This window comes from Sceloporus occidentalis, unplaced genomic scaffold, assembly GCF_023333645.1.
Source record: "Sceloporus occidentalis isolate IW3139 unplaced genomic scaffold, rSceOcc1.0.p SCAF_1, whole genome shotgun sequence".
NCBI classification, from domain to species: Eukaryota; Metazoa; Chordata; class Lepidosauria; order Squamata; family Phrynosomatidae; genus Sceloporus; species Sceloporus occidentalis.
The window spans coordinates 143,813,675-143,825,336 of NW_028316981.1; the positions used below are offsets into that span (position 1 = coordinate 143,813,675).

An 11,662-nucleotide genomic window follows, 5' to 3' on the forward strand; every position below is an offset into this window, starting at 1 on the left:
TATCTTATCTCTATTTCAAGACTAGGCCATGATAAAGAAGAAGGAAAGGGAGCTTTAAATCCAAGGTTCACTACATTCACTGTTTGGGCAAAAATTAGTGGATTCCTTGGAACAATTTCAAATGCCACAGTGTGTTACATAATACCTTCCTTAAGCTGCAAAAGCTGAGAACAAGAGCCAGCCGCATGAAGCAAACTAGAGGATCCAAAAGATTACTCATGATATTGTGATATTTTGATTGTTCCTAATAAAGGTATTGCCTGGCATTTGGCAGATGCTACAGAAGTCTTAAACTTTTGGCAGTTCCATCTTGTCAACAAAGGTCCTTTCAGTGGGAAAACTATCATGTAGAAGGCAAAGATACAGAGATAGGGCAATACACATAATTCATATAAAACCATAGTAAGGGATACATTCCAGTCATATATACTAGTTTATCTCCTGGCACTATCCATCCATCTATCCCACCCACCCACCCACTCACCCACCCACCCACCCACCACCAACATCAACATGCTATATACTTTCTGTATTTTTCAATATCCCTGGTTCTCTTTCAAAGATCCCATTCCATTACTTAGCCCAGAAACAAGAATGAGATAGCAGTTATGTAGTTACTATTCACCTCACCACCCTTATGAATAGCTCTATAACTGTGTGAACTTTCATTTTGACACATAATGCATGGATTCAGTGTTTTGCCTGTTTGACAAGCACATAGACCTAAACTTTCAAAGCACCCAGAATTTGGAATGGCAAGTGTTCAAATGATCTGAACTTGATGAAAACTTCAAATTCTGAACTTCTCATCAACTCAACACTTGGAGGGGTGGTGGTGGTTTTAAGCCAAGTTCTTCCTTAAAAAAAAAAGGTTTTAAGTCAAATATTGGAAATGTAACATTTGAAAGTGTAGATTCTGTGTGCACCACAAGTCCTGTGAAGGTTTGTTTGTTTTAAAGATCAGATTAACTCAAATGGGATCTGAGATAGAGATCACCCTATGCTCAGTCACACTGTATTCAGACATGCATGTACTGCTGCACACACACCTGCATGTTTTTTAAAGTCTGTGATCCTCACAGTGTACTTCTCCTTTTGAATAGTATCCTTAAATCCAGCCTGACTTTAGCCGCTGAAGTGAGTCTGTTCTTGCACCAATCCAACCCTTCCATTTCCCATTCCCTTAACAGAAGGGTCAGAAAGGTTCTTGACCTGACTTGTGGGGGCTGGTTGCCTTCTGTTGAAGACACAGGAAGGAGATGAGGGGACAGTTGCACAGATCTTTCAGATGCTGGTCTGAAGGTCTCCATTCAGCAATGTCCTCTGTGTTTCTGTAGCCTCATTGAGCCTGGATTTATCCTGCTTGCTGTCACTCCTGTCAGTTTCATCCATGCCACTGACTTTCACCAGGCAGAGGACATTCTGGAAGCTCTTCTTGAAGTTGTCAGACAAGAAGGCATAAAGGATGGGGTTGGCACAGCTATTGGCGTAGGTGAGAACCACTACAAAGTCAAACATACCCTTGAGGACAGGTGTTGGCACAATCAGAACAGAGACTGATGAGACATTAAAGATGTAGAAAGGCAGCCAGCAAAAGATGAAAACAGCAACTACAATGGAGACCATCCTGGTGACCTTCTTCTCTGATTTCTTCCTCTTAGAGGAGCCCACCCTGATCCCAGAGGATTTCACCTTGATAATGATGAACAAGTAACAAAGGCAGATTATGGTGAGGGGGACCAAGAAGCCCAAAATAAAAGTGTAGATGATGAAGCCAGCATACCAAGCACCAGATTCATCTGGCCAGATCATGGTACAACTACTTCTCCCATGGTTATTGCTCACCCCAGCGTATATCATGATGGGCAGTATGACCAGAAGGGAGATCCCCCAGACAGCTACATTGACCATCTTTGCTGTTCTTGGCCGCCTCCATTTGGCAGATTTTATGGGGTGTACAACAGCAAGGTATCTGTCTACACTCATAACTGTGAGGCAGAAGATGCTGGTGAACTGATTAATTCCATCCACGGTCATAACAACCCGGCAGATGGCTTTCCCAAAGGGCCAGTGAACCAAAGCCACCTGCATAGCCAGGAAAGGCAATCCCAACATGAATAGTTCATCAGCTATGGCCAGGTTGAGTATATAGATGTTGGTGATGGTCTTCATCTTGGCATAGCGGAGAATGACATAGATAACCAAAGTGTTGCCACACAAGCCCACAATGCACACCACAAAGTAAATGAAGGTAAGGATGGCATTGCTAGTTAAGTCATAGTGATGGCTTGTCATGTTGACAGAAGCATTAGTGGCAGATGTCTCTGGGGAGAAAGGGTCAAACTGAGAGGAAGAAGGAGTCCAGAAGGCTGTGGTGTTGAGCAGCTCATTATCTAGGTCCATGATGCAACTGCTTGTCACTGGAAAATGTCAGCGAAATGCTAGCCTTCAGGCAAAGAAATCTGTCATGGCGATTGATCTGAGTGCAGTTCAAGATGAAATACACGGATCTAGAATCCAAGCACAGAATAAAGAAGGTTGTTGTGTTAGCTTAATTTGGATCACCACACCAACCCACCACCATTCAGTAGACAACAATCAATATTACCTTCTCAAGATCAGTTTTCCTTTGAACAGAACTGTCACTATGGACAGAATGGTAAGAGCCCATTTTTTCCTGATATGTACTGACTTGGGGCCAGTTTCAGGAGTACAAGACAAGATATGGGGCAACTGATGGGCTAACATTTTCCTAGGTTAATCACTTTATTTTGATGGGCAAACCAGAAAGTATTAATCTAACCCCTTGATTGCTGAGACACTCTCAAAAACATGCCAGGGGCCCTGAGGGAGATAATTTCAGTATTGTGCTGGTCCTCAGAGACAACTATAGGCATCACTCAGTGGCATCACTGCAGTTGTTGTCATACGATACAGGAGGGGACTGCTCTGCCCTTCCTCCATCCATCCATCCATCCATCCATCCATTCAGCTGCCACCCAACCCAATCACTATGGCCTCCAGAGTACCCATTCAGGAAGGTGCACACGCGCATGTGTGCACGCACACACACACAGCAGCCACTGCTGAGGAATATACAATAGCAAGTACATTTCTATAGTGCTTAACAGTGAACTAGCACTCCTGAGCAGTTTACAATGTGTAAGCCAATTGCCTCCAAGAAACTGGGTACTCAGTTTACCAAGCTATGAAAGGATGGAAAGCTGAGTGGAGCCTGGAGCCTTGCCTGGGATTGAACTCATAACCGTATGGCTGCAGTACTGGCATTTAACCACTGTGCCACCAGGGCTCCTTAAGGAAGTCTTTGGAGAGCCCTTTTATGGTCTGGCATGTTTGCTGGAGAGAAGAAAAGGGAGGCAATGCCCTTTCTCATTCACCCGTACCACTCCTACTGGGTGTGCCACCCCACCAGGTGTACACCGTCTTCTGGGGTGTCATCCAGTGTGGTCTGTACCCCCCACACTCCCTAGTGACACCTCTGGAATCTGCCACTATCTGTTACACTAGCCTTGCATAGCCTTCAACCACACCATCAAAATTGTCATTTCCAAAGAAGCTGGACAACCATCTGCTGGGGACACTCTAGCAGGCATTCCTCATTGAGCAGAGTTGGATCTGATAGTCCATGGGACCCCTTCCATGGGGACTCTGTGATTTTAAAGCACAAGGGTCTAGCATAGGCTCACCATTGAAGGAAGGGATGAGAGAAACACTTTTCACAAAGTCCTTATTCTTGTACCCTCTCCTTCTTCCACTTATTCTGACTCATGCTGCTCCAGGAGGTCCACCAGCCCCTCTCAGAGCAGATTTTCAGGAAGCAGGAGGGGCTATACAGAGAGAAAAAGAAATGGCAAGAATCAACTTCTTCTAACACAAGCACAACCTCATCCCACCACTACTCCTGCATAAAACGTATCTCCCCTTCTGTCTGTCTCTAAATTTCTGTCTGTCTCTAAATTTCTAGCATTGCAGTCACTTAAAATGTTAGTCGAGAATTTAGAAATAAGAGTTTAGGCATCCAAAGAAAAGGAACAGACAAATTGAAATGGAAAGCAAACACAGAAACTATAGACATTCTAGGTGTGAATGATTTTCACACTCTCTCCAGTGCTAGAAATTTTGTGAGTGCAGGAAAGTTTTATTAAGGGGGGCTGGCAATGCCCACATTTTGTCCCTCTGTAGCTATATCATGGAGCAGGACTCTGATAACTTATGATTTTAGATCCAATCCAACAGCACACACTTTATCCCAATAATGCTTGCAATCAGTTTATAGGGTAGGTTAATACAAAACTTGGAAATAATGAGTTACTAGTAACATTGTTACCCATAACAAGCAATGTTACTTTATTGGCAAGACGAGTTATCATTTCTAGTTATTTTCAAAAGTTACTTTTATAAAGGTATTTCAAGAGAAGTTTTGACAGGACATTTCCCAGGACTGATGCCATGCACCTCAAAAATTATCAGAAAATAATGAGAAAACAAAGAGCAGAGTAATATTAAATGGTAACAAGTTACCTTTTTCCGTTATCATAATGAGTAACAGCAACTGGTTACTTTTTAAACATCTTTTTAAAAAATCAACGTAATGTTCAGAAACTGAATAAGTTTTTGTTAAAAAGTAACTTTCCAGGCTCCAGGGACAACCTTTGCCCTTCCAGTGTATTGCACTTCATCTCTCAGAAGGCCCAGCTAGCATGACCAAATGAGCAAAGATTTGGGGAACAGAAGGCCAAAACATATGGAGAATAACCCAAGACTGAGAGCCCCTACTCTATAGTTCTTTGGGTTCTAAATGATGCTGAACCTCACAGTTATTTGTATGTGGAAGTAAAACTGGCGGAAAGGGAGAATATCCAAGGAACATTCATCTTCACCAATTCAGGACACTATCTTTAACTCTTCATATGAAGCCAGTCTTTGTGATTCAAGGTTGCAATCTATAAGTTGGGGTGGCACCTGTTAGCTTTTTTTTTCTATCACATTTCCTGTCCTACTTTAAAAAACCCAGATGTGAAAATCAGAATACACATTTTTGTTTACTTTTTTTAAAAAACTGTTCTATATGCTACAAACTCCCTCACCCATAAATGCATTCAACAAACAATTAGATGGATTAGGTAATTATTAACTGATAATAAAGGGTGAGTATTATATAACATTGACTAAGGTTACAATCTTCTACCAATTTGTCTGGGAATAATCTCCACTAAAGACAGTGGGACTTATTTCTGCGGGTCTTATCACATTACGGTGCTATGGCGACATAGTGACGTAGCAACATCACCAGCTACCATGCCCTACTGCATGATGTAGTTTGTGTTCTGGCATCGTCCTGCCATCATAAATGTGCATTTTTGTACACTGGAAATAATCCATCAATGATCACTTTTCACACCATCAACCTGTAGCTTTTTTGCTGCAGAATTCTGATCCTGGTTCCTTCTATGAGAACTGTATTACTGGGTGGGATGCAGGCAGGTTGGGGATGTGGCTAGCTAGGTCCTCTTTTGAAATCCCCCAGATGATTTGTGCAGGGAATTCACATACTACTTCTGGTGTTTTGTCTGAGAAGATCACACTCAACTGCAGCACTCTACCAGGCTGGTGTCACAATGAAAAGATGTTATGATGCCACAGTGGCAAGGAAACAGTTACAATGCCAAAATATACCCCACTACACGAGTTCAAATCAAAAGTTCAGAAGTAGGCAGTTTCATCTACGCAAAATGGAAACAGTGGTGGGGGCAGTGTGGCCACCTTCTTTTCCTGTTCAGCCTCTCATGAGAAAATGTCTCACCCAGCAATAGGTATTAGCATAGCATCTTTCCACCATGACAGCATGGCAGCGAAACAAATGATCCCCCAAAAAGTAACAGTCATGAAGCTGGGGGTGAGATAAGCGAGGAGGCTATGAGGTGGCTACTGTGAAACAGATATCCATGTGTGGAGCATGCTAATGGTGAGATTATGCAGAAAAGTGGCAAGGTGCAGTATAGTTCAGTATCCCTACCATGAAAGGCTGGAGTGGATTAACATGGTATAAAATTCTATGATCTAAAAAAGGAATAGCGGTATATAAATAAAATAAATAAAATTAAAATAAATAAATAATAACACGGTATAAAGAAGACGTGCGGTAAGGCCCTGAGTAGACACATAAAAGACAGCTGTGTCAAAGTAGCTCTTTTGTACCTATATCTTGGGCTGAGGAGCACAAGCTCAAATCTTTGCGTTCTTATCTGAAAAGAAGGACATTACAATCCTGTTCAGAATACTAAATATTCCCAATTCAGATTCGGTAAACTGGCAGTTTTTTTCCTGTTTATTGAATTTTTATTGTCACTGGGCTCTCATCAAAGGGTATGGGATTGGAGACAGAATTAAGCATTTTTTACGGCCAATAAAATTGATGCTTTTTAAAATGTGTGCTTAACTCTGTGTTGCAGAGTGTGTATAACCTGAAGCTTTTAGGCCCTAACTCTTTTTCTACTTGATGTCAGTTGAACATTGATGTCTAAAGCTTTGTTCGACCACTGACGTAAATACAATTGCTTTTCACCAGACACCGCTGTGCTATGCATTCGGAGAACTGCACTTGAAATCACACAGTGAAAAGGGGAGGGGCACTCAGAAAATCAAACAGATATCAAATTTAGTATTATTACTATGTTTTAAAAAATGCCCCTTTGCCAAGGTGCATCCCCACCACCTTTGATGGTTTCTCTGATCTACCAGGTCTCACATGCCAGCCTTCCTAAGGCTGTTCCATCCAAGCATATTCCCCCTCCCCCCTTTGCTTGTTGCATACATTGCAAACTCCTTTGAGGTCTTAAACAGAGTAGAACTTGCTACTTGTTCTGGCAGCCACAATTCTCTCGATATGGCCTAAGAGCCTCTCGTTTTTCATGATGGATTTGATGGATCACATCAAATCAAACTTTAAAGAGAAAAATGAAAACGGCAGTGGAGGGAGGGAATGTGGGTTGATGCTTGGGTCCCCTGAAGTGAGGAGACCGCTCTGCCTTCAGTCACATAACACACTTCCCTTAGATGCTTCCAGTTCCAGCACAGAGTCTGTGGGCAGTTTTGGATGCTGGCAGAAAAAACGGGGAAGGAATGGCAATGAAATAGCTGGGATGCTAGAAAGGAATATTTTATTTTGTTGCATCTGTTACATAGTTCAATGTTACATTTACAACCCACATTTCCTCCATGGATTCCAGCAAGAGTAGCATACTTGATTCCCCAACCCTACCTGCTATTTTAGCTTCATCAGAGTCTTGATAAGTAGGCCAGGCTGAAAAATAGCAAGGTTACTCATGGATGCTTATCACAAAGTGAGGATTTGAACCTAGGTTTTCCCACTGTCTAACTACCCCAGCTATGATTTTCACACTGTCTTTGGCTGCATCCACACTGCAGAAATAATCCAGTTTGACACTGGTTTAACTGCCATGGCTCAATGCTATGGAATTCTGGAAATTGTCATAGAATCATAGAGTTGGAAGAGACCACAAGGGCCATCCAGTCCAACCCCATTCTGCCATGCAGGAACTCTCAATCAAAGTACCCCCTTTGACAGATGACCATCCAGCCTCTGCTTAAAGACCTCCAAGGAGGGAGACTCCACACCACTCGCCGAGGGAATGTGTTCCACTGTCAAACAGTTTGTTGTGGCACCAGAGCAGAGCCCTAGTACTGTGAAGAATCTGGAGACATGGAAGCAACCTGGTCTCTGCTCCATTCCTTGTTCAAAGGCAGCCAAAAAATCTCCCCAGTATTGCTTTTGAGGAATGGAGAGACTGGTAAAGCACTCCGCACATGGAAAAGTGTTCTAGAGATGAAAACACCTCACCCAGGAGCTTTGGTAAGAAAAATTTCTCTTACAAAACAAAGAAACGCACCAACAGGACCACGTTGGTCTACTGCTTCAAGACAGCCCTGCCCCAAATGGGTGCACACACCTCCCCACATCACAGTGCAACAACATGCTGGCTGGGGATCATGGGGATTGTAGTCTGAGATGCCAACAGTGAATAGAGAGCCAGAAGCAACATAAGCATGTCATCTTATGGTGACTCTCGTGTGTTCCATGGGTTTTTCCTAGGCAGGGAACGGGTTCAAAAGGCTTCGGAAATATTATCACTATGAGTGGTCCCCTATTGCATAGACCAACAGAGATGTGAAGGAGTGAGGCAGACCAATCATGGCTAGCTTGCCACAGCCATTCACTTGTGGCCATGAGAGAGAGAGAGAGAGAGAGAGAGAGAGAGAGAGAGAGAGAGGAAGGTGAAGTTTGAGCCAGGGATGGCTTGGCTGGTTGCCCTACTATTCCTAGCTCTCTCATTCAGCGCCTGGGAGGATCAACAGGGAAAAGGTGGCAGTGGGCTGGCAAACAGATGGTGAGAAGTCAAGAGGGTTGGTGGAGAAGGGGGAAGCAAATCTATTTTTTTAAAAGAGCCTCTCTCATCTGACAGGTCTTGTTTTGGAAGGGTCCCTTCTCTGCAATGGGCAAAGCTCTGGCTGTCACTGTGAACCAATGAGACAGATGTGAACCAGAGGGACCTTTGGAGCAGGTCCAGAGGAGGGGGACCAAAATGGTGAAAGGTCTGGAAACTGGAGATGTAGGCTCAGAGGTGATATGATAGCCCTGTTTCAAGTACTGAAAGGGTATCACATTGAGGAGGAAACAAGCTTTTTTCTGCTGCTCCAAAGAACAGGACCCAGAACAAAGAATGCAAGCTCCAGGAAGAGCCTCCAGGGATTTGGAGTTTGCTGAGAAAGAGGTACCAGAGCTCTCTGAGCAGAGGAGGTTCAAGACCTTGGCAAAGCCCTGGGTGACCTTGGGCGAGTCACACACTCTCAGCCTCGGGGGAAAACCTCAATGGCAAACCCCCTCATAGAATCCTAAATTGGAAGAGACCCCAAGGGCCATCCAGTCCAACCCCTTCTGCCATGCAGGAACTCTCAATCAAAGCATACCCAACAGATGGTCATCCAGCCTCTGCTTAAAGACCTCCAAAGGAGGAGGAACAAACCTTGCCAAGAAAAACCCAGGCTAGGATCGTCCTAAGTCGGAACCGACTGGAAGACACACAGCAAACCCCAGATCCCACACAGGCGTTTAAAGCGATGTCAGACCACATCCTGTCCACAGTGCAGACGCACCCTGAGAGGAGGCTTTGCTCCGGCCAAGTAGCCAGCAGACCCTCTGCTCCCCCTTTCAAACCAATTTATCTCCCTTGGATCCACCTTCCTCCTAAACAATTCCCAATTCCCGGGCATCGGTGCCTTTCTGCCCCCAACCTGCCTCCCTCCAGAGACTCACAATCACTCACAATCTCGCTTTCGTCGCGGTTTCTCCTCCTGTTTTATTAGTTTCCTCTCCCCCGATGCTCACAGAGAGAGAAGGGATGAAGCCCAGAAGCCACCGCAGGAAAATCCTTGGCAGGGAAGAAGGAGAAGGAAAAGAAGGAGGAGATGAAGATGATGATGATCCCAGAGAAAGAGTGAAAGAGAGAGGGAGAAGGAGGGAGAGAGGAAAGGGCAGTGTGGACGTATGCGGTGCTGCTCCGGGATGATCCCCCTCCAAGAGAAGGAGAGCGCAGGGAGCAGCGGGTGCCAACCTGGAGCGCTTGGGCAAAGTGGCAGCAGCGATGCAAGCGAGGCAAAGGCAAAGACGGAGGCTGGGGGGCTCTCTCTCTCTTCCCTAGAACCACGCCCCCCCAAATCCCTCTCTCCCCCCCCCCCAAGGAGGGAGGGGAGGGGAGGCTCCATCAGGGACCACACATTGGGCATGACAGCCTTCCCTTGGCAAGGGCATGGCAGCCCAAAGGAAAGGCTGCCCTCCTTTGGCAGCCCACCTCCTCCATCCCAGCCTTCTGCCCAGGAGGAACCCCCCAAAGTCCTCCAATCTCAGCAGGACTAGGAAGCATGGGCTTTCCATTTACAGGAGTGCTAGGAGGAGCTTTCCTTGCCCAGTGTCCAACATTGCTCACTTTGCGGTGCCTTCTCCTCCTTTATTCTTAGGGCATCTGGTCAGCCTGGGTGACCACAGGTCCTCCTTTTTCCAGGGCCCGTCCTCCATGCCAGCCTTCACTCCAGGAGGAACTCCAAAAGGCCCTCCTCTGTCTTTGCAGCAGGACAAAAAAAAAGAGAAGCAGCATCATGGGTCTCTATTTATTTAAAGCACGTGGGTTTATTTTTAGGGGAGGGTTTGCAGAATTGCAATCTTTTCCATTTTTCATTTTATAGTGCCTTCTCCTCTTTTAGGGTTAGGTCAGCCTAGGTCCTCCTTTTCCAGGGCCCGTCCTCCATTCCAGCCTGCTGCCCAGGAGGAATAATAATAATAATAATAATAATAATAATAATAATAATAATAATAATAATAATAATAGGAATCCCCAAAAGGTCCTCCATTCTGAACAACAACAAGAAGAAGCATTGATTTATATTTCCAGGAGTGTTTTCCCCCCCATTTTGGAATATCCTCTCTTTTTCAGGGGTGTCCTCCATTTTGTGGGGCCTTCTCCACTGGCTGACCCTGAGCAAAAAGGGAGGACTCTCTGGGGAGGAGTGAAGCCTGTCTTGACCAAGTGGGGCAGGGAAAGGAGTTAAAGACCAAAGCAGGAGGCTCAATATAAACAATATAGATAGGTGTTTTGTGGCTTTTTCGGGCTATGTGGTCATGTTCTAGAAGAGCTTTTTCTTGACATTTCACCAGCAACTGTGGTTGGCATCTTCAGTGAAATTCTCTGAAATATAGATAGAGTTCTTTCCATGTTGTTGTTATTGAATGCCTTCAAGTCATTTCCGACTTATGGAGGCCCTATCATGGGGTTTTCTTGGTAATTGCCATTGCCATCCTCTGGGGCTGAGAGAGTGTCACTTGCCCAAGGTCACCCCATGGGTTTCTGTGGCCGAGCTGGGATTCAAACCCTGGTCCCCAGAGTCATAGTCCAATGCTCAACACCACTGGATCTCATGACTCTTCCCATTCCTTGGCTCAAATAGTGCTCAGAACAGGGACTGCGGTCAAGAAATTAGAAGAACACTAGGGCTGGGAAAGGCAGCTCTGAAAGAACTGCTGGACAAGATCCTCCAAGTGTAAACATATAAACCTCAACACCAAGGGGAGGATCATCCAAGCCACTGTGCTTTTCCATCACTATGTACAAATGTGAGAGCTGGATTGTGAAGAAAGCTGACAGAAAGAAAATCAACTCCTTTGAGATGTGGTGCTAGCGAAAAATATGGAGGATACCATGGATGGCCAAGATGACAACCAAATGGACTCTAGAAGAGATTAAGCCCAAGCTTTTCCTGGAAACCAAGATCACTAAACTAAAATTGTCATACTTTGCCCACATCATGAGAAAAGCACAACTCATTAAAAAGCCAATAATGCTAGGAAAGGTGGAAGGCAGTAGAAAGAGAGGAAGACCACATGCCAAATAGATGGACTCAAACCCTGGTCTTCTAGTCTTGGTCTAACACTCAGCACAGTACATCATACTGGCTTTCATGTGCCTTAATCTTCTCCTTCATATCCAAACAAAGTCAGAAAGAGATGTGAAATGGAATAGATCTCCAGCTGCAGGTCAGCTTTTCTCCAGAGGGGAAAAATATTTATGTA

At 44.7% G+C, this 11,662-nt stretch overlaps 1 protein-coding gene across 2 annotated transcripts; it reads right to left on the reverse strand.

Annotated features, from left to right (window-relative positions):
- Nucleotides 1–510: 510 nt before the first annotated feature.
- Nucleotides 511–9,619, reverse strand: LOC149322353 (somatostatin receptor type 2). Of its 2 annotated transcripts, XM_089540288.1 has the most exons (3): nucleotides 9,366–9,619; nucleotides 3,708–3,848; nucleotides 511–2,510 (listed from the first exon to the last, which is right to left on the reverse strand). In XM_089540288.1, exon 3 carries the CDS (start codon nucleotides 2,401–2,403, stop codon nucleotides 1,285–1,287), a length of 1,119 nt encoding a protein of 372 aa, XP_089396414.1. In that variant the 5' UTR covers nucleotides 2,404–2,510; nucleotides 3,708–3,848; nucleotides 9,366–9,619; the 3' UTR covers nucleotides 511–1,284. The 2 variants fall into 2 exon arrangements, with proteins under 2 accessions (XP_089396414.1, XP_089396422.1); XM_089540296.1 differs by lacking the exon at nucleotides 3,708–3,848.
- Nucleotides 9,620–11,662: the final 2,043 nt, after the last annotated feature.